The following is a 25,061-nucleotide window of genomic DNA, read 5'->3' as shown; positions in this document are numbered from 1 at the left end:
ACCCCTCACAATTAAAAACAGAAAAAAAAACTCTTTTCTTTACAATTAAAACACACATCATTAAGTGTGGTTGTGGCAAGATTCCTATGTTTATTTGGTGCACATGTTGTAGAAAAAAAATGCATGCTTTTATGACAACTACCACCCACAATATACGTAAAATTTTGCCAGAGAACATTGTGAATGAGTAATGAGAATTATATATATAATTCTCATTACTAATTATATATATATATATATTATTCACTACCTTCAAAATTAACCCCTTGTTTGTAAGTAAATTATTTGGTTGAAAATAACAATAAAATAAACTATGATGATTTCAAGCTAATTTGGTTATTTTTTTTTATTTCTCACTATAAAGAAAACAAAAAATTCCAGTGGGGTTGACACAAGTATAGAATCTGTGAATGAGTGATCAACTTGATTACAACTACCACTTGCTGACTATCAAACACTTGAGGAATTTCAAGTTTAGAATTAAAGAAAGAAAAAAAAAAAAAAAAGCTAATTTCCTCAAAAACTGTCAGTTTTTGGATGTAATATATAATATATTTATATTACGAGGTGCATTCAAGTTATAACCCCTCCAATTTTTTTTCTTAGGACTGGAAACAGATATAAACATGGGTTTGTTTTAAAATACGCGTGCACTTGTGAATGCATGACAGAGATGGCAGCACTATAAGGTACACAGAACACTAGCGGCAGCAGCAAGAGTGAAGACTGTTTTTGATACTTAAAATGGTGATGTTTTCATTACAAGAACAGNAATTAAAAAAAAAAAAAAAAAAAAAAAAAAGCTAATTTCCTCAAAAACTGTCAGTTTTTGGATGTAATATATAATATATTTATATTACGAGGTGCATTCAAGTTATAACCCCTCCAATTTTTTTTCTTAGGACTGGAAACAGATATAAACATGGGTTTGTTTTAAAATACGCGTGCACTTGTGAATGCATGACAGAGATGGCAGCACTATAAGGTACACAGAACACTAGCGGCAGCAGCAAGAGTGAAGACTGTTTTTGATACTTAAAATGGTGATGTTTTCATTACAAGAACAGCGTGTAATCATTTGTTTTCTCTATTTGAGTGGTGTGACACTGATTGAAATTCATTGCCAGTTGAGTGAGACATGTGGTGATGGTGTCATGGATGTGTCTAATGTGTGTTCATGAGTGTGACAGTTCAAAGAAGGCAGAACATCATGTGACAACAAACCAAGGAAATCTCAGCCTCTCACCAGCTGGTCTAACAACATGATCAAGTGAGTGGAGAAAGTTATTTTGGAGGATCGCTGAATGAGTGTGGAACACATCGCCTCCAAAGTTGGCATTTCCATGGGATCTGTGCACACAATCCTGCATAAAGACCTGAAAAGACCAGCACATTGGGTGAACGTGACACTGCAGTTTCTTTACAACAACAACTTTGAAGTGATTTCTCATGCTCCCTACTCACCTGACCTGGTTCCTAGCAACTTTCGGCTGTTTCCAACAATGAAAGACACTTTCCATGGTCACACATTCACTAGCTGTGCTGCTATTGCATCAGCGATTTTCCAGTGGTTAAACCAGACTCCTAAAGAAGCGTTCGCAGTGGCCATGAAATCATGGCATCAACATTGTGAAAAATGTGTACGGCTGCAGGGAGATTACATCAAGAAGTGACACAAGTTTCACAGTTTTCATGTGATTAGTTTGTGAGAAAAAAAATTGGAGGTGTTATAACTTGAATGCACCACATACAACCAAAAAATTACTTGTCATTTCAATATCTACAATTTTCTGGGTCCAAAAGCAATCTATCATTGTGATCTAATGTTGCAATTTTTTCAAATAAAATGCAAAAGTGGAACCTACAGCTTTACAGAGGATACGTTTTAGTGCTCCAGATAATCATACAAAAGCTTGTTGAATTCTCTGTTTTGAAGTGAGAGGGCCTTATTCTATCATTGCTAAGCAAACTTTGTATTTATATTTCAGTTCTAACCCATCAATAACTACTTTGTGCTTGGGAGTCAACTTACACAGCAGAAGTAGATGTAAACTAAAATCCTGAGATTAACTCACATACAGCATATTAGATAGTTTTAAATGTTTTAATAGATCTAAAATTAAAGTATATCCTAATATGTTATTTCTTCTTATGAGATCAACTAAATAAATAATTATTTAAAAAATTTAATAAATAAATAATCAAGATACTACACCATTGCATTGTATTAATTCATATTAATATTTGTTGTTAAGTTCCATCGAGTCGTCGTCGACTCCTGGTGACTTCATGGACATGTCTTCTCCATCTTGATCTTTCCCTTGTTGTCTCTCGTAGCTCATCCAGCTTCATTTCTGTGACTTTTTCTATTTCTTCTATCCATCTTATCCGTTGCCTTCCCCTCTTCCTTCTACCTTCCACTTTTCCCAGCATAATAGTCTTCTCTAGGGAAACTTCTTTACGCATCACATGTCCAAAGTAGGTCAATTTTTGTTTTAAGATTCTTGACTCTAAGGAGAAGCTTGGCTTAATTTTTTCTAAAATTGAGATATTTGTTTTCTTTTCTGTCCATGGAACTCTAAGTAATCTTCTCCATACCCATAATTCGAATGCATCTATCATTTTTCTTTCCTTTTTCCTTAGAGTCCAGCTTTCACAGCCATATAATGTTACAGGGAAAACCATTGCTTCTACAATTCTTTTCTTAGTATGAATGGAAATGTCTTTATCTTTCATTATCTTGGTGAGATTTGCCATGGCTGTTCTGCCAAGATTAATTCTCCTCCTGATTTCTCCTTCACAACTTCCATTCCTTTCTATCTTTGAGCCCAAAAGTATGTAACTTTCTACCACTTCAATTCTTTCACCATCCACAATGAAATCTTTTAACTCTTTAGTTGACATTACTTTAGTTTTCTTTACATTTAGCTTCAAACCAAATTTAGCACTTTCTTCTTTTACCCTTATGATAAGTTTTTCTAAATCTGCTTTGCTTTCTGTCAAAAGGGTGGTATCATCTGCATATCTTATATTATTAATAGTTTCGCCTCCAATCTTGATACCAATGGACTCTTCATTTGTAGTAACCATTCTCATGATATATTCAGTATATAAGTTAAACAGATATGGAGACAAAATGCAGCCTTGTCGCACCCCTTTCTCAATTTTAAAGCATTCAGTTTCTCCGTATAGAGTTCTTACTTTTGCTTCTTGTTCATTGTAAAGACTCATCAATAAAGATATAAGGTGTTCAGGAATTCCCATGCTCCTGAGTACTTTCCATAACTTGGAGTGATCCACACAATCGAAGGCTTTACTATAGTCTATAAAACAAAAGAAGGCGTCCTTCTGGTACTCTTTTGCCTTTTCTAGAATCCATCTGATGTTGCTAATTTGATCGCGAGTTCCTCTTCCCTTTCTAAATCCAGCCTGTTCCAGTGGCAATTCTCTTTCTAAATATGGCTCAATTCTCTTCTGTATTATTTTTAACAGAATCTTACTTGCATGGGGAATTAGTGCGATTGTTCTATAGTTGGAACATTCTCTTGCATTGCCATTTTTTGGGATTGGTATAAAAATGGATTGCTTCCACTCCTTTGGCCAAACCTTCTTTTCCCATATTTGTTGGCATAGCTTTGTTAGTATTCTAATTCCTTCCTCTCCAGCTGCTTTGAGCAGTTCCACTGGAATTCCGTCAGTTCCTGCTGCTTTCCCAATTGAAATTTGGTTGATTGCCCATTCCACTTCTTCCTTCAAAATTGATGGTTCCAAAGTAAAATGTCTTCCTTCAATTATTTCTTCTATATTATTATCTGCTTTATAAAGCTGTTCTGTATATTCTTTCCATCTTCTCTTTATTTCACTTTCTTCCATTAGATCTTTTCCATGTATGTTCTTTAAAATACCAAGCCTATTATCATATTAATATACCCATCCATAGTTTGAGAACTATGGACAGGTAGGAAGTTTTGTTGTAAAATTCAAGAGGTAATAAAATATCACTTGACTAAATATTTTAAAAGTATCATGCATCACACATGCATGAGTGAAACTAGCTACTGATACATTTCAAAATTCCTCAATGAGTGAACTGTCACTGATCTGATCACTCAAAAATTTCACAGCAAAATTGTTTATTTATAAATAGTACACAAACATTTTAAGTGTACTATTTATAAATAAACAATTTTGCTGTCATTCATTCATTTTATCCAATATCTTTTCCTTTAAAAAATATAAAATATCTCTAAATTCAAAAATTTTTTGACCTACAAATGAGGAATTTCATGTTCCTATTTTTGTTTGGTCTTCTATATATTCTATCATCACACTTTGTTTTATATTCTTTATAAAACAAAGTGTGATGATACTACAATTCTTTTACATTTGTATCAGTGGTGAAGTATCATATTACTTACTATATATAACACACCAAAAAAACACTATATTTTACAAAGTAGTGTCTTTACTGTCAACTATTAAGTTTTAATTAAATATTCAATTCATTGTAATTAGAAATTGTATATCCAATAGTAAATTCCTTTCACAATATATTCAATAATCAACTAACCTGTACATAGTTTCTGCCTCAACATCTCCAAACCAAACTTTAAGATTCGGAGTGAAATTTTCTCCAGCTAATTCTAACATAGCCACATCACCACCACCATTTAGCTGTTCAGTAAAGAAAAAAAATATTTATTTAATATAATTTTTGTCATTTTCTTCTTGAACTGTACATAAAGTATGGTAAAACACTAGAAATATAAAAATTTACTAATTATTGTTAGAAAAACAAAATATTTAGTAGGAGATTAAATTAAAAACTGGATAAAAATTTAAAATTTCTAACAAAATTTATTTAAATATTTTTGGGATCAAATTTAAAAAGAAAATTATAATTTTTTTATTGAAAAACATTAAAAAAATAAATAATCCAATAAAAGTGTCAAGATTATTTTCTTTCAAGATCTACAACTTAAGTTATTAATTTTTTTTTGTAATAACTGAATTTATATCCAGTATTTAACTATACTGGATATAAATTCAATTTTAAATGACACTAATATTTATTTTACTGAAGAAACAAGTTAAAATTTATATATGTATATCATTGTAAAATTAAAAATTTAAGAAAGTGTTTGTTGAAAGTTTTTAGAATATATATTTTTTCAAATACTGTATACATTTACTTCCCAGAAAAAATTATTTTACAGATTTACAAACAGGAGCTATGGAATTCATAATGTTCAGGTAATATTTAACTTCATACTATGCATTTAGGGGATAACACAGCCATCATGCATTTAATATTAATTTCACTACATTATATATAAAATAAATTGGTATGTTTAATTCAAGTTATGACTATGCTTAACTACATATATATCTCATATAAATGTTTCACTATTATAATGCAATATCCTTACACCATTTTATTATTATTTTCTCATATTTAGAAACATACAAATTATAAATTTAATTAATAATGAAATAAAAAAAAAATCACTTCTACTTTATGAAATAGAAACTACATAAAAATTAACACAATTACAACTTTGTGTTTGTCAATATTATAAATATTTAATTTTGATACAAAATATTAAAAAGTGAAAACAACAAACACAAATCTTGAAGTTTGGACAATATCTAATAATCTATGTACCAATGCATCCTAATTTTTTAATCAACCTATAAATTTTACAAGTATATGATTGGCATTAGCATTCCCATACTGCAATTTACATATTTATTGGTTTTAGCTTAAAAACAAGCTTTAAAAAAACAATAAAACTAAAAATCAAAAAGTGTTGATTTTGTTTTTCCTCTTATCTGCCTTTTATCAGAGACAAAGAACTTACACCAAGAATACTCAAAACAGAAGAAAAAACAATAATTTATTTTTCAAAAACAGCTCTGCATTTTGGGTGAATCTTCTACAAATATTGTCATCATGCTCTTCATGCTTTTTCCATTTATTTTCCTGTTCATACACCATCAAATGCATAGCTTGTTTTTTTTTTATATTTTACACAGATTACTTTTTATATAATTTTATATTTACTTACATGTAGACTATGAACCACTGGTACAGGCGTCACAGGAGTCTTAACAGCACCCATTCCTTCATAAAAAGTATATTCAGCTTTATCAGTACTAATAATGGTCCAAGAAGCACCATCATTAATCATTTCTTTGTTTAATTCTTTTGGACAAGGAGTAGCCTTAATAGAATGTGTAATTATAAGCATATATCATTACATTAAAATTTGTATAATAAAATATTAATATAAAGTAAATACATACATGGAACTGTATTATTCTTTCCTGAGATAGACATAGATACATTCTTTCAGTATCTTTCATATAAAAAGCACATTTATGAAGTTGTGACACAGGATCATCTGCATCTAGGAGAGCAGTTTGCTTGTCTACTTTTCTAATAATCTATTATTATAAACAAACATATTTCAAAAAACAGAATTCAGTACAGTGCTTTAAGAGTTAAAAAATTAAAGTTCATACCAAACGAGGCAATGCCATTCCTGTAACTGAACATACAAGTTTTACAGTTGAACCATAGTGAATATAGCCATCTCGTACTGTGAATTCTTCTGATTCTGATTCATTATCATCCACTGAAAATTTTAAACAACATTTAAATTACCTTCAATTATATTATGGATTAAAATGTCTAGACTAACTTTGAAAATTAAGTGACAGAAATATCTACTGCTACAATCCATGAAATTTTTGTTGACTGAATACCATATAAAATTTTTTTTAAATGGAAATAGTAGTCTAAAAAATATGCAACTTAAATACATATTTATAGTTAGATAAAGTAATTTAATATAAGATTAGGAAAGGAATGGCATAGAGAAAAGTCTCATTCATTTTAAGAAACTAATTGTATAAAAACTTTACTAAATATTCAGTTATTCTCAAAGGTGTGAAAACTGATAGATTCAAAACATTGTCACTTGCTTTTAGAAAATGTTGAAATGTTCATGTCTTCGTTATTATTGCAATAATGATTTTTAAAAATGCACACTTTTCCATTTCAAAATAAAAACTGTTAAAAACTGCTAAAAATTCTGATACTTTTTAACATTTGTTATTTTGTGGTACTTTAAATATTAACAGTAGTACTTTAAATATTTATTGTTCAACAGCTTTTAAATTTCATTAAGATTATATCTTCAAAGAGGAAACTGATAGGAATATAACAAAATAATAAAAAAGTTGTCTAAATTTTATATAAAATATATATACAGTTCTTAACAAATAGGTTTAAAAAATAGTTTCTTACTTTTTGTTATTCATATTCTTCCTATAGTATAAATCTTGACCAAGACATTAAAAATGTGTTTATGTAGTGAAATTAAATAAAAAATGTCAACAGTATATAAAATTAAAAAGGATTATAATTGATATTTTCAAAAATATTAATGATTCAAAAAAAAATATTTGTAACTGTATTGAAAAGATTCTAGTTTTAAATCATTAAAACTTATATTAGAATTAAGAAAAATATATGTAAAGCAAGAATATGTAAAACAGAAACAATTTAACATATGGTTGCATAAAAAATGCAAAAAAGATGATGTTTGAAGGTACTGGCTCACAATAGGACTAAGTAAACAAATAATCCATGTTTCATATGAAGAAAGAAATAATCAAATAGAATTGCAGGGAGAATTTATAAATAGTGTGATGAATATTCAGATTAAAAATTATACATTAGCATAACACGATTAATACACTGAATTAAACATTTAACAAAATATGAAATAGCTATTAAGTATTTTTATAAATTAAGATATATACTGGGTATTCCCCTCAAACCTCTGTAGTTTTAAATTGTGTAAAATTCATTTGTGCAGACAGAAAAATGAAGTATGTCAGAAAATGTTGGTCAATACTTAATACTTCTTAATACTTTCATTGTATATGTGAGAAAAGGCTGCCCTGCTATGTGATCCAGATCATTAGAGTGGTTGAGGCAGACTCATTCCTTGGCTTGTCCAATCATCTGACATCATCCCCTCTGAACATTTTTCTTTAAGAATATGCCACGGATCATGTGGATGATACAAAAGTACCAGATACTAGCTCTGCTTACAATAATCATGGATGCTTTGACAAATTTGACTCCTGACAATTAGCTTGGACAGGGGCTGAAATCAAGTACAGAGTGTAGATTATATCACATCATGAATATGTGGCACATGAATTAATTTAATGTAACTAACTTTTTCAAATGCACTTTCTATTACAGTGCTATATGCACATTTTCTTCAAAAATTAATCCACAAAATTAGGGAGGTTTGAGGGAGAACATCCTGTATATTACTATTAAATAATTAACTTTATATTTGAAATTAATACTCACAAAGGTGAATAGTAAATGCTCCCCATTGTGTTGAACTGGCATGAAAGTTGCCATTTTCAACATGTAAATAACGAGTACTAACTGTTTGTGATCTTAAACGGTTAAAGAGTGCTACTTTTGTGCCAGATGCAATACACACTATAAAAAATTAAAAACTGTCAAAAAATGTATTTAAGTTTTAATTGAAAATAAATTAGAATAAGAAAAGTAAGTTATCAAATACACTCACAATCAGCATTTTTCAAAGACTGTTTCTTTTTAGAAGGTTTTGATATTACTTTAATTCTTTTGCTATGGAAAACACCAATATCTTCTCCATTACCATAAAACATTTTTACAGAAAGCATGAAATGTTTTCTTTTATCAGAATCACTAATGTACAATGTTTTAGCAGCACAATAATTCTGAAAAATACATTAATTATAATTTATAAATAGTGATAATTAAAGTAATCTTAAAAAAAAAAAAACAACTTTTAATAGTGTGACAGAATTCTAACAAATACCTAATATTTTTGTTATTTACAGTGTGCTTCAAAAATCTTAACACAAGAAATGTGCTTTCAGATTCTGAAGAAGACTATATATATTGACAATGACAACACAAGTGAAAACTAACATTGCAAACAAACATTTGTTACCTTGTTAGTTTACTGTATTCTGCATTCTGCTTCCATTAAAATAATATATGTGTGCTAACATTTTTTGAAGCATTCTATTATGAAATATTTTGATTAAACTAAGTAATGATTATTTGTTGTTTTAAATATTATCTAAATGATAAAACATTTTTAAAACTTCTATCATCAAAGCTGAAATCAGAAAAATGCTATTTACAGTAGGCCTTCAAATTTGACAGAGTATGGATTTAACAGATAAAAAAAATTTGTTCTAAAAGAAAAATTATAATCTGTTTTTTATTTATAAATAAAGAATGCTTAATTAATTAATTTAATTAAAAGGTTAGTCAATAAGTATATATATAGATTTTATATATATAGTTTAGATTACTCAATGTTGTTTTAACATTTATAAAATAAATATTAAAAAAATATACATAACAAATAAATAAATAAATAAATAAATATTAATATTTGTTAAAACAACATTGAGTAACTTAAACTCACTGTACAGGATTTTTTAAAGTATTTTTATACACATTATAACATTTTAATACATCCTGTACATTTTAAGTTTGTTATTAATAAAGGCTTTTAAAATACATTCTATTTAATGGATTTCAGCAATAGCAGACATCTCTTTTCCTAATTAGTTCCTTAAACTGAGAGCTTGCTATATATAAAACAACAAATATTTTGACTTATTCAAGTGGTAATTTTTCATGCAAGACTTTCAAATTAAGAACATGATTAATGTAATCATAATTTGACAACTTCACAAATATAACTAACTTCCAATTATACAAAAAGCACATTCTTTTTAGTTTGTCCTATGATCATTGAGATTTGGTATTGGAGTGAATGACCAAAAAAATTTTTTTGCAAAATTATATATTATTTTTGCAATGTATATTATTCTATCTACAATTAAATTATTCTTAAAAATTCATCATTCAAATTTATTTTTTAATGCATTTGGTCCAAAAATGATTTATGTTTTATTACTAATAATACAATATAGCTTTATTTAATAAACCAGCAAAGATATATAATAATAAAGGCAACAGCCTGTCACTGTAGAGGATTCCAGAAATTTTTGATGAACAACCTGTTCTGGATGTGTCAGACTCTATCTTTACTTCCTAGCCATCCCATTGTGGACATGGTTAAACCCACAATGAGTCTGAAAAAATGTCCTCTTAGTGCTCATAGAGCAAAGAGAGTAAAAAAATTTATTATTATTAAAATTAATTTGTAGACTGATTATTCCATATAAAAATGTGTTGATTATATATAAAAAATAAAAGAAAATCCTTCACTATCAGCATAATCATAAAATAACATAATAATTTGTTATAAACTTTTTATTTGATCTTGATTTTATGTGTGTTTAATAACTAATAAATTTTTATAAAAATATGCAAATAAAGGTAACACTCAACTTAATAATTGGTTAGTAAGGTTATAATATACTTTTAAGATTACAAAAGTTAAGCACAAGTTACATAATACAAGTTAAGCAGTTAATAATGGAAGTTCTGTACAAAGTGTTAAAAAAAAAATTATAGTCTTTTACTAATATACAAAAACTACTTTTTGTAGTATGTTAAAATGCATACAGCAATATTTGGAAACACCAAAAGCATAGATTAAACTGAAAATAGACAATAAAAATTGACTTTTTGATATTACTGAAATTAAAACTGGCATAAAGCATCACTGCACATTTAACTTGCAATTTTTGTTTGTTGGCTGAAAATGTATGAACATCTGAATTTTCATTTTGATGTATGTAAAATGAGTTAGGAATATCAACTTTAGCTTTCATATATAGTACTTTATCTGAAAGTTAACTCATTAGAATTAGGCAGTCCTTAACCAATTTTTGGATAATTAATGGTAAAAGTTTTCAAGTACAGTGGGTGATCAGATAATGAACAAAGTCTTGGAACAAATTATGTTCGCTAACCAATCATCCACTGTCGTTATGCAATTTAAGTTTCTTTAAATGTATTAATAATGCCATGTTGTATAATAGTATATAGTATATTTTACTATATTAAAAACAAAAATGCAAAGATATTTCAATCTGTCTTGAAGAGAAAATTAATACCATAAAAAGTAAAACAAAAATAAAAATGCATTCGTTTTTTCCCATGAAAATTTTTAATAAACTAAAAGCAACAGTAGAACAAAGATTGTAATCTTTAAGTAAAATAAATTATATTAATAATTTATATTACTATTATTACTACAAATTTCTTTCATATTTTGAAATTTTTAAATAAATGAAAAATATTGGAATTATAAATCAATGTATTTTAGAATAGCCCAAAATTCATTAAATATAATAATATTGGGTTGTTCGAAAAGTAATTTCGTTTTTTTTTTACCGCTAGATGGATTAGTTGTATTATCGCAGAAACAAACGGCAACCAGTTGTTGGAAACACAAAAGGGTATTTATTCACCCAGAGAACATACAACTATTGCAGCTTGCAGTACGAGAACAAGAACCACTCTCAACCTGAGAGCTCGCTGTTATATACTACAGAGACATGGTAGATATATGTAAATACTAACAAATTACCATGTGTTCTCAGACCGGGAGAACGTACCAACAAAAAAAAACCTGCATCAATGAGGTTTGAACCAAAGACCCTCACTCAATAGGCGAAGACGCTGACCCCTACACCATGAACGATACAGTGGGAAGAGCGAGCCGCGGCAGTATTTTTTCTGCCATTTTCATTCTAAACCATATTATCATTATATATTTTGACAGCTAGCATTTTAAGGCTTATTCGTAAAAAATTTTGTTTGATTTCGTGCAATTGTTTATTTTTTATGTCCCATCAAATATGGAAGATCAAAAGCAGCATTTTCGGCATATTTTGCTCTTTTATTACCGAAATGGTAAGAATGCTGTTCAAGCAAGAAAAAAATTGTGACATGTATGGAGAAGATGTATTGACAGAACGACAGTGCCAAAACTGGTTTACAAAATTTCGTTCTGGCAATTTCAATATTGAAAATGCACCACGTTCTGGATGGCCAGTTAAAGCCAATGAAAACAAAATAAAGGTACTGATTGAAGCAAACTGCTGAATAACAACACGTGAAATCATTAAGAGATGAAATCTGTCAAATTGAACTGTTTATTATTACTTGAAACAAATTGGTTTCATTTCAAAGCTTGATATACGGGTTCCACATGTTCTTAAAGAGAGATGCTCTCTTTGGTTGGATTTTAAGAAATTTTTTTTTTGGAGCTTTTACCAGACAATTTAACAATTGATTTGAAAGTGTACTGCCATCGAGTAAACAAATTGAGTAATATCATCAAACAGAAAAGGTGGCAAAATTGATCAACAAAACAGGTGTAGTGTTTTACCACGATAATGTCAAATTTCACACAAGTTTGGTAACTTGTCAGAAACTGTTATAATTTAGATGAGACCTGCAATCACACCAACCATATTCGCCAGATCGAGCACACTCAAATTATTACTTGTTCCAGTCTATACAAATTTTTTTTAACTGTAAGATATTTACTTGAAATGACAATGACAAAAATCACTTGGATCAGTTTCTTGTAAGCAACGATCAAAACTTTTATGAATGTGAAATCATGCTACTACCAGAAACGATGACAAAAGGTATTTGACCAAAATGGTTGATATATAATTCAATAAAATATTTATTTATTATAAAAATAGTGTGTTTTTTTCCACAGAAAAAACGAAATTACTTTCCGAACAACCCAATATACTGCTGAGAAAATATTACCATCAAAATATTATACTTTATTATTAATCATTTCAGCAAAAGATTGAACATACCTTGCCATTGAAATCAAGTTGTTGCATTTCTTGGTCTGAATTTCCAATGCCAATAAAAGCACATAATTGCGCACCTTGTTCTATTTCTCCATCACGTATCATTTGTTCTTGCTTTTTCCTCCAACCATCACCCAAAAGATAAATACATGGAGGGGGGCAGAAAAACCTGTAAAATTATAAAGAAAATTAACTTAATATTTGCATATAAAAACTTATATGCAAATAATACATAAATCATATATATACATTAAATTAATAGATATTTCTCTTCAATACAGTTTTCACTTTAACCATATTAATTATAATAGCTCTTTCCCTTTCTAAATGTGTGTTTATATTATTAACCACTTTGCCAAAGGATATATATGATCTAGAACAATATTTGATATACAAATAGTATGGGATTATATTTCCCAAAGTTTTTAAAAATTTATTCGGTTTCCTTGAAGATGCACAAGCACATTTAAGTTTTGTACTGTTTTCTCTTCTCCAATTAGAATGATTTTGCATTTGTATGCTTTGCTATGTATATAGTTAATTGATTTAACTTGAATAAATAATTATCAACAATTCCAACATAAATAGTAACATCGAATAGTTTATTAAACAGTCAGGTAACAATAAGTAAATTGAAGGATCACACTGACTACAAATACTATAATCACTTGAATATTTGGCTTAAAGTTAATTGTTGTATTAACACTTTTAAGATAAGTAATTAGCAACTTGTTTTAAAATTATATGCTAATACAATAGTTTTGTTTGATTTTTATGCATCAATTCTTTTTAAAATTAATTCTTCATAATTTGAGACACAGTAAAATTTAGATGTCCATGCTTTTAATAAATAATTTCATTTTACTGTAAAATTGCAGTAACTAATGCACCATATGCATGTAGTTGTGCAATGCTGGAAAAATCTCTCTAGTGCCTAAATGAATATTAAAGTTCTCTTTATAAGCATATACTTACAATAAAATCATATCACAATCTATAAAACTTGTACTGTTTTCTGAAAAATTATTATATTATTTATCATTATTATTATTAAAACCACAATTTCCAAAAGAAAAAATAATTGAATTCACTGTTCATCTGATACATGATTTAAAATTAAATAACAATTTCCATATTAATTTTTGTTTCTAAAGTAGATTTAATACTAAACAAATTACAATGATTTTATAAGTTTTTGCAAGAGTTTACAACAAACTAAAAATATGACATTATACTCTCTACATGTTGTAAACATAATTATAATAAATCATTCACATAAATTTTAATATGAAATATCTACCAGTTTTTATTATAAATTCTAATTAAACATAAGGAAAACTATTGAAATGTAAGAAAACTGTATTTCCCATGTATTTTTCTATATTGCAACATACTTTTGGTGAAATTATATATAATCTGATTTCTCATACTTGAGAAATTACAACTAAGAGCAAAATATTAAAGATATTTATTGGAAAACTTTAAACATTAATATTTGACATCCTACACAAAATTAATGCATAAAAGATTTGACAGAAATTTAACAACAGAAAGATTACATAGATTGTTATGCATTGTTAATTATTAAATAAACATCATATAATATACAGAGGTTTTGATTATTCATTCTGGTGTTATGTTTAATTTTGAATTATAAACAAAACTCAATAGAATGTGTTAGTGCAAACCAAAATATAACTTTTCAAAATTTATTACTAACCTTTTCTCATTACCATATGATTTTTGTGCAACTTTTGCATGAAGAATTACCAAAATCATATCTCCTCTCTCTCTCAAATATTTCTTCATGGCTTCCCTAAAAAAATATTTTCTAATTTTAACAAAATATTTGTATTTAATGTTTTTTCTATCATGTTTTGATTAACATTTATAAAATCAGTAAATAAAAAACAACAGTTTTCAAAAATATTGAACATGTAGTAAATATAAATAAATAACAACATAAAAAAATTTTAAATAAACATATCTGGTTTTCACTTCCTACCTTGTTAATCTTTGGTCTTTACGTCTGTAAATAAATAAATAAATAAATATATTTAATTGCACAAAATTTTATCATTTTAGTATGATTAAAAAAATTAAATTTAATTAAATTAACTTAATTAGTCAAAACACTAAGTAAATTATGACATTTTATTGAACAATGAGAAATAATAAAATATACAAAAAAAACTGTTATGAGAATATGATTATTTGTTGTACTGTACCAATGTGTATCATTATAAAATATTAATATCTGGAAACAAAGTAACTGGACAAATTATTTCTATAAAGTAATGAATAAATTATTTGTATAAATAAATATAAAGAATAGAACTAAGTAATTTGAAGAAAGTTTCTAATAATATTTGCTTAATGGTATAAATATTAAGGATAAATTTAATAATTGTAATACTTTATTATTATTATAAAAGTTTTAATATGATAAATGTATTGGTAATTCTATGTATTTTGATCAACATAAAGTTGTCTTAATGTTTTTGATTAATACAAAATTGTTTTTATTAATAATAATAAAGTAATCAATATAACTGTAAAAAAAATCAAAATTAACATTGCCAAATAATAGTTTTTATTTCCATGCAATTTTATTGAAAATTTGTGATGTATTTTTTCCTTGGCACTTTGCTTTACGTTTACCAATTAATTTGATTTAAAAAACTTATATTTTAGTAGTAAATAAAAATTTAAAATATTTGGTATTAGACAACAAATTAAATTTTATAAATATAACTGAAAATAATATCTTGTATAAATAGTGAATATTGACAGTTACTATTAATAAAATCACAATAACGTTTGATGCCTGATGGTAAAATCTGTACAAAGAAAATATAGATGTAATGTTAAATCAATTCTGTTCCAATTCTAAATATATCCAAATGTTCCAATACCAGTTCAAAAAATGTAAATCTTTACTTTAATAGAAGTTTATTATAAAAGGATTTTATTGCATTAATAAAAAAATATAATAAAATAGAATTTTAATACAATATGTATATATAAGAATGTATATGTAACTTATATTATTTATTGTATAATTTGTTATATAAACAGAGAGAGAGAGAAATTTAATCAAGTTAATAGGTAGACTATTCATAGGGATATTGTTTCTGCACATGATTGTCTCAAGATATAATTTCTGAATAGTGATTAGGATTAGATGATATTTATCAAAGATCCTTATTCTTCTTCTAAAAACTCAAATTAAGATTACAGAAACAAATTTATATACAATTCTTATTTATACATGGTACTTCTGAAATAAATCTATATTTCATATCCCAACAAAATACTTAACTGAATTTGAATAATAAGAAAATAGAATCTGCATCAGATATCAAGTATTTATACCAAAATGCAAATTAATTCTATTTATAAAGAAGAAAGGTATTCAATCATGAAAACTTATGTAGCCAATCATCCATTTTGTACTTAACTATTGCAAGAAAAGTTTAACAACAAGAAAATAGCATTCACATGTTTAATGAAAATTTAAAAATTGATTTCTTTACAAGCATCAATGCATCTGAAAAACTGAAGTTAAGCATGCAACATTCTAAAAAAGCTTTGTAATTTCTATGATTATTTTTATAAATGCTACAATACGAAACTTGCAAATTTTGTCACTTTACTTGATACCTCTATAGTTTAGCCCAGTTGTTTTCTATGGCATAAATTTAAATTTTGTTAAGCAGAAAAATTATAATATTGTAAATGGTGGTGATAGATAGTAAGACATTTAACTATATGCTCTCCAATTCATAAGTCTAAACCTGTAATATGGTCAATAAATACTTTACTTGTATAAAAAATAAGGCTTTGTTTTCATTAAATGCTAGCATTCCATCAATAAATTCTGTTTTCAACCAAATAGATTTTATAGATGCTCTGTATAAAAAATTATTTTTACCATGATATAAAACAATTTCTTCAATTTAATTTTCAACTCATATTCAATCACAACTCACTCCTCAATTTTAAATCAATAGGCCTATTTTGTTTGCATGTAGATTTTCAAAGTAATTTATAAATGTATTAATTCTGTTATTAGACTTATTTGCATAACATAAAAAGTTGAATGTTTACTCTCAAGCAAATAAACAATAATAAAATTGAAATTTAAAAAGAAAAATACAAGTTTATTGATGTAAAAAAATAAAATGCTATAGAAACTTTTCAGTATATAACTATCTGACTAATCTTCTCCAGTACTAATTTATCTGTTTTAATATCTTAAAGAAGTTTTCAATTTAAAATAGGTAGGTAGAAAAATTACTGAGATAGCTTACTGAGATAGCTTTAACTGTCTTCATTATATGAAAAAAAAAATTAATTTAAAAAGTTCAAATGATAGAAAAATAAAGAAGAAAAAGTTCAAACATAAGAAAGATAAATAACAATGTCTGTTTTTAATATTTTATCATTTGCTCTTTTATTTTTATAACATAAAAAACAAATTTTATATTTTGTTAATACACTTACTTATTTCGATGTCTGTCATCGACTGGTGGAGAAGGGGTAGGTAATGGACTCGGAGGAGCATGACCACGTCCATGTGCTAACATTGGAACACTTAATGCATTAGAGGAATTCAAAGATCCAAGAGAATGTTGATCTCCATTTACTTTATCATGAGATGTCATAGAACCAGAAATAAGTTGCATTGATGATTCTGGAAAAAAAATAAATAAAAATAATAATAATAATAATAATAACTTTTTACATCAATTTATTTTGTCATATCTGATCAGGCATGTAATTTTAATACTGTAATTTTCCAAAGACAAATTATTTTGTATAAAAAAAATGAATGCATGAAAAACTTTAATAAATCATATTCACTCAACATTCTACTTAAATAGAAATTTATGTAATGTAATTTAATTGTCTTGTAAACAGAAAAGTTACAAATCATATATTTAAAACTTGAAATGAAGTAAACTGTTATAGAGATAATTTAATGAAATTATAAGGAAATTGATAAATTAACCTCAATATTTCCATCATTCATAAATAAATTTTTTATGTAAATTGATTTAATGCACTTCAATTTTTAAATATTTATTTCTCTTAATTATTTCTCTCTATTCTAACACACACATTTTAAAATAGACAAAATTGTAAATTTTCATGTATTTTACAGAATTAGGTCTTTATACTTAAATAATTTTCTGCCTAAATCCTTTCATTTAATAAAATTAAATTTTAAAGTTAAAAAGCTGCAATTTTAAACTTATCAGAGATGATTTATTTATTTCTGTTTGTTAATTATATTTTGATTAAATAATAATATGTATCAGTATGACAGTTACTGATAATTTAACAGACTTTAACAACATTAAAAATAATCCCTCATCAAACCTTTTAACCAGTATTAAACAAGAGTAAAATTGACTGGTCTTCGTTCTAACGAATTTTAAAGAATAGTTGCTTGAGAAAGGACCCAGGGAGGGATCCGAAAACATTTGCATGTAATTTTACTCTTGTTTAATACCGGTTAAAGGGTTTGATGAGGGATTATTTTTGTATTTTAATCCGGTATTTGAAGATTCTTCATTTATAGTGAGTTATGCCGACTTATACATATCACAATATCGTCATAAGCCTTACTAAGGCTAGAGAGAGATTCTATTTTTTGAAGACCTGCAAAGAACTGCATGTATTTCCAATGTCCATTTATCACATTCAACTACCCCAGGGAAACGAACCGTTGATTTCCAAGTTCAGGTGGATGTGCATGAATAGAGCACTTAGAACCACCAGGAAACTAATGTATTCCAGNTAATAGAGAGGTTGAGGCGCACGTTTTAAACGTGTAAACATGTACGTGTGACATTCGGCACCGCTTTCCCATAAGCCTAAAAGTTTGACGATGGTGTCTGAAATGTCGAGCGTGATTCCACCGACTATCCAAACACCATTGTCAAACTTTTAGGCTTTCGGGAAAGCGGCGCCGAACGTCACACGTACACGTTTACACGTTTAAAACGTGCGCCTCAACCTCTCTAATAATAATAAACTAAATGAAATTAAATTAGCAGAATAAAAATTTCAATAACGGTTTTAGAAATGTAAGTTATTAATGAAAAATAAAAATTCATTATAGCTTCAAAACAAAAATTTTTTAACTTATTTTATTATATGCAAAGCAATTTATGAAAAGGTACCTTAAACCAAAAAAGTAAATTTTACCACAGAGTAAAAAAATGCAATCTAAATGTTGTTAAAATAGTCAACTTTTAGATTTCAATGTCAAATGTTACTAGTAATGTTTGGCAACATTTTAAACTATAATCATCATCTTATATATTCCTCTTAACCTGTAGGATAAGATGCATTCAAAAAATAAAAACTGATTTTTCCAACTTAAGGTACCTTTTTATATATTGCATCAAATTAGTTTATTTATATCATAATTGACGACATACAGGGCAATTCATAAAGATGGAAACACCCTATAACTTTGAAAATTGGAACAGGAAGTTATGTTTATAAACAAGAAAGTTTATAAAAATTTTCACTTGTCATTAGTAAGTACAACACAAAGAACATTTCTTTTGTTATGTTAAAGAAACTTCTCTGCATAACATTCATTCTTTGAGTTTGTATAAGCTATTCTGCACTGCTTATAAATGTAAGAAGTTGATTTATTGTTTCGCAATATATTCTTGGAGAAATTTAAGCAATAAAATTGATTTAAAGCATGATTTAGACCAATTTCATCATTCCCTACAACTTCACAATTGGAAAATTTGATGTATCTGCTACAGTAAATAAGATATTTGAATGCCCTTCAAAATGAGTTGAGGTCAATTAAAATGTCATGAATAGATTTGTCATATATGATTTATTAATGACAAGTGCCATATTTACAAATGTAACTTTCACATTTTCATCTTTTATAGGATGTTTTCACCTTTATGAATCAAATTGTATACTTAAAATACTATAATTATGTAATTTTTATAAGATTGCATTCATTTCATTTAGTTATAAATAATTTTATGTATATTTTAAAAAATTTTATTTTATATATTTAATATAAAACAAAAATGAAATTGGATAATTAAATTTAGTACCAATATTAGACATTGTAAATTATACTTGTAATGTCTATTTAATTTTAAGGATATGTAAGCTTTTCCCTTTTTAAATATATATCTAGCAATAAATGTTTTTTTTTAAACAATACACAATAAAGATATAGTACAAGATAAGGCATAGATAAGGCATAATAAGGCATAGATAAATGAGCAAGTAAAAAAAATGATAAAGTGAAGTGGAAATTTTTTCTCATAGTATTTTCGACACACCTGACAGACATCATAAGATGAATGCAAGAGAGTTCTTGCTACACTTTTCCAGTTTTTTTATATTTTAATCTGTTGTTTAGATAATCATCTTTCTGTTAACATACAGTTTTGTCATTTTAAATGTAATTATAATAGTTATCAATCCTAAATACAAAGAATATCTAGATTCTTGCTTAAATGAAATATTTATTATAAGTTCATTATCTCTAATTTATTATAATTCTTAAATTGATAAACACAATTTGCATATTTCATGCAAGAAATGTTTTAATTAAGCAAATGATATCTTTTTAAGTATATACTCATTTGCAAAAATTTAATTTACAAAATACAATATCTATTAATGTTTATCTTAAACAGTCATTATATAGTATACCATATATATAATGATGTATAAAGTTGTTAAGTACTTTAAATTAAAACTTAAAGTATTTAACAAGTGTTTAATTTTAATTACTTTTCTACATTACTACAAAGAAGATATTGGACATATTTCTGAAAAATTAAAAAAAATTTCTAGATATTAATGCAATTATTATTTTAAAAAAAAGGACTTTTCTGCATTTTCTAATATATCCATGAAAGTATTTATCAATTCAATTTTGACAAAAGCATGAATATCATGTCTATAAACTATGTTGATCATGCATCTTTATCAGCATATATTCTTATCAAACAACAAATTAAAGCATCAGACAGCTTAATTTAACATATTATAACATATAAAATAAGACATGTTTTGAAAGGAAAAATACTGTAATAGAATTATCAGCAAAATTAGTTTAAAAGTGTTTAAATTGAAATACAGAGCTAATTAATAATTTTGAAAGATTTTTCCTCAAGACATGTAAACCTTACAAAACTTATTAAAACAGGTCCTTAATGGGTAAAAAATTTTGTCCTAAAAGAAAATTTAAAACATTGTTTTTTTTACTTGCAAATAGAACAGCTAAAAGGTTGTCCAATGAATCAATGAATATAAATTACTCACTTTACATTATATTACTTTATTCATACTTATACATTATAGCATTTTAATACATATTTTATATTATAATAATAAACATACATGTTTTTAAAATATATGGCATTTAACAGCCTTTTGGCAATAGCAGACAACCCTTACTCCAATCTGTCCATTAAATTGAAGACCTATTGTACAAAATCCTTGTTAAAAGTCAAACAATTTCTCAGCAGGCTATTGAACAATTCAATTACTTTTAATTAATTGGTAGTGTACAAAAGATAATCCACATTACAGTGCCAACATATCAATATCAATTCATAACAATGTCCTTTTAATCTCTAAAGCTAACTTTTATTGAAAATTATTTTTGCATCATTTTACATAGCTAGCTATAATCATCATAAAATTCAAAAAGAATATTAGAATTCTTTACATTAACAAAAATAAATGACCTATAAATATATAATAATCATAATTTAAGAATATGTCATTAATCATGATTTAAATAAATAGAGAGGTTGAGGCGCACGTTTTAAACGTGTAAACATGTACGTGTGACATTCGGCACCGCTTTCCCATAAGCCTAAAAGTTTGACGATGGTGTCTGAAATGTCGAGCGTGATTCCACCGACTATCCAAACACCATTGTCAAACTTTTAGGCTTTCGGGAAAGCGGCGCCGAACGTCACACGTACACGTTTACACGTTTAAAACGTGCGCCTCAACCTCTCTAATAATAATAAACTAAATGAAATTAAATTAGCAGAATAAAAATTTCAATAACGGTTTTAGAAATGTAAGTTATTAATGAAAAATAAAAATTCATTATAGCTTCAAAACAAAAATTTTTTAACTTATTTTATTATATGCAAAGCAATTTATGAAAAGGTACCTTAAACCAAAAAAGTAAATTTTACCACAGAGTAAAAAAATGCAATCTAAATGTTGTTAAAATAGTCAACTTTTAGATTTCAATGTCAAATGTTACTAGTAATGTTTGGCAACATTTTAAACTATAATCATCATCTTATATATTCCTCTTAACCTGTAGGATAAGATGCATTCAAAAAATAAAAACTGATTTTTCCAACTTAAGGTACCTTTTTATATATTGCATCAAATTAGTTTATTTATATCATAATTGACGACATACAGGGCAATTCATAAAGATGGAAACACCCTATAACTTTGAAAATTGGAACAGGAAGTTATGTTTATAAACAAGAAAGTTTATAAAAACTTTCACTTGTCATTAGTAAGTACAACACAAAGAACATTTCTTTTGTTATGTTAAAGAAACTTCTCTGCATAACATTCATTCTTTGAGTTTGTATAAGCTATTCTGCACTGCTTATAAATGTAAGAAGTTGATTTATTGTTTCGCAATATATTCTTGGAGAAATTTAAGCAATAAAATTGATTTAAAGCATGATTTAGACCAATTTCATCATTCCCTACAACTTCACAATTGGAAAATTTGATGTATCTGCTACAGTAAATAAGATATTTGAATGCCCTTCAAAATGAGTTGAGGTCAATTAAAATGTCATGAATAGATTTGTCATATATGATTTATTAATGACAAGTGCCATATTTACAAATGTAACTTTCACATTTTCATCTTTTATAGGATGTTTTCACCTTTATGAATCAAATTGTATACTTAAAATACTATAATTATGTAATTTTTATAAGATTGCATTCATTTCATTTAGTTATAAATAATTTTATGTATATTTTAAAAAATTTTATTTTATATATTTAATATAAAACAAAAATGAAATTGGATAATTAAATTTAGTACCAATATTAGACATTGTAAATTATACTTGTAATGTCTATTTAATTTTAAGGATATGTAAGCTTTTCCCTTTTTAAATATATATCTAGCAATAAATGTTTTTTTTTAAACAATACACAATAAAGATATAGTACAAGATAAGGCATAGATAAGGCATAATAAGGCATAGATAAATGAGCAAGTAAAAAAAATGATAAAGTGAAGTGGAAATTTTTTCTCATAGTATTTTCGACACACCTGACAGACATCATAAGATGAATGCAAGAGAGTTCTTGCTACACTTTTCCAGTTTTTTTATATTTTAATCTGTTGTTTAGATAATCATCTTTCTGTTAACATACAGTTTTGTCATTTTAAATGTAATTATAATAGTTATCAATCCTAAATACAAAGAATATCTAGATTCTTGCTTAAATGAAATATTTATTATAATTTATATTTTATTCAAAGTAAATTATAAAAAAATGCATAATTTCATAAAAAAGCTAATTATCAGAAAAGTATGGAAATAAGAATAGAAAATAAATTAAATTTATGTAAATAATTTGATTTATTGATGATAAATTAATATATAATGTATAAAAATAAAAATAATAACAATAATAATGTAATCTTTTCTATTTCAGTTTAAAGTAAAATATATTTTAATAGTTCTAATAGATATATATAACAATATATCTTTTAATCTATATATATATATTATATACAGATTAATAACTTTTGTTGTTGTCAGTTTAAAAAAAATGCACAGAACAGTTTAAAAATTCTTATATATGAACTAATTTTTATGAATATGAATTAAAATGTGTTCACATATTTATATATGATACAAAGAAACAGGACATTAGCCTAAAAAAGCACTCACAAATTTTAATATGTAGTTTATTATATGAATGAAAATCATCTTTTTAGAACATTTGAATATATATTATAAAATTGTAAAAATTAAATTTTCTAAATTGAAAATGATAATGCACTTGTTATTCAAGAAATTAACTTTTAGTGATATTACAATTTATAACTTAAAAATTACAAATTTAATATTATAATTTATAATTTAAAGAGTCTAGTTTCAAAATATTATATTAATATATATACAGGAAAATAGTTTTGTTTCATTTAATATTAATTAGTAATTTCTTTAATTAAAAAAGGAACTCAAACTGAAAGAAATTATCTTATGCCTGAAATGATTATATAATAAAATAAAATTTGCTAAATATAAATCATTATAATATTCTTAAACTTAGTTTTCATTTTATTTTATTTTTGAAGCACTAATAAAATATTTTTCCATTCATCTTAAATATTTCAATAGTTGATTTCTAAATTATACATCATTTGAATTGAAGTATACTTAATTGTTTTCTAAAGTTAATATTTATTTTACTTGGTTACTCAATACAATTTTAAACTCTTTTGGTATGTAGAAAATTAACTTACATATATATTTTGACTTGAATGAGATAAGAAAATCTATCCAAACTTTTTAGGTAAGAGTTCATCTAAAAAAATGTAGGCTCTCCCATTAGAGGGGGGAAAAGAAAGAAAAAAGCTATCCCTCCATCAGCATGTTTGCAATTTTCTTCCAGAGAAAAGTTATTGTGTGATCAATGGTGCTGCGTGGTTCCCATTAACCAGGGAACTCCAGCATGTTAGCAGGTGCTAGTAAGCTTGTCTGTTCCCACGCTGTTCCAAAGGCAATACTGCATTCTTGAGAGACACTCCTGCTTAATCTGCAGACAGCCACAAAAACAAGTACACTATTCTAGTGGAAACGGTGCCTGCTCTTGTGAAAAGCAAGGTTGAATACACCTGTGTCTTCTCCTGGACTCTGTTCAGCTGATATCCACACAACATACATGTGAGCTTTTGCCTTGCACTATTTACTACAGTGCTCTTTCAACTAGCTTCTCCCCATTACAGAAACTTACAACATTCTTTCTTATCTCATCTTTTCCTTTTGATAACAAATGAAGTGTTTTTGCCATATAAATTATATTATACAAAGGAAAGAAAGCCATTAGAATAAATATTATTAAATCTATATTATTTATTAAAATAAAACTATTTTATTTTGAATTTTATAAATTTTTTTTTTCTT

General features: G+C 26.4%; 1 protein-coding gene across 4 annotated transcripts in view; it reads right to left on the bottom strand.

Moving 5' to 3' along the window:
• The window catches only part of LOC111618859 (recombining binding protein suppressor of hairless-like), a 131,025-nt gene that overhangs the window by 10,175 nt on the left and 95,789 nt on the right, over positions 1-25,061 (bottom strand). For all 4 annotated transcript variants that reach the window (XM_023360466.1, XM_023360465.1, XM_023360463.1 and 1 more), the window contains 10 exons: positions 17,359-17,548; positions 14,858-14,881; positions 14,573-14,668; positions 12,856-13,021; positions 8,625-8,799; positions 8,396-8,533; positions 6,526-6,638; positions 6,307-6,447; positions 6,069-6,224; positions 4,571-4,674 (listed from right to left, as the gene is read on the bottom strand). In XM_023360466.1, the coding sequence (XP_023216234.1) occupies positions 4,571-4,674; positions 6,069-6,224; positions 6,307-6,447; positions 6,526-6,638; positions 8,396-8,533; positions 8,625-8,799; positions 12,856-13,021; positions 14,573-14,668; positions 14,858-14,881; positions 17,359-17,548 (1,303 nt within the window). The remainder of the gene's footprint in view (positions 1-4,570; positions 4,675-6,068; positions 6,225-6,306; positions 6,448-6,525; positions 6,639-8,395; positions 8,534-8,624; positions 8,800-12,855; positions 13,022-14,572; positions 14,669-14,857; positions 14,882-17,358; positions 17,549-25,061) is intronic.

Source organism: Centruroides sculpturatus, unplaced genomic scaffold (genome assembly GCF_000671375.1).
Source record: "Centruroides sculpturatus isolate CEXI.00-Female unplaced genomic scaffold, Cexi_2.0 scaffold149, whole genome shotgun sequence".
Taxonomy (NCBI): Eukaryota; Metazoa; Arthropoda; class Arachnida; order Scorpiones; family Buthidae; genus Centruroides; species Centruroides sculpturatus.
The sequence above is the reverse complement of the archived record's forward strand: the minus strand, read 5'-3'. Positions and strand labels throughout refer to the sequence as shown.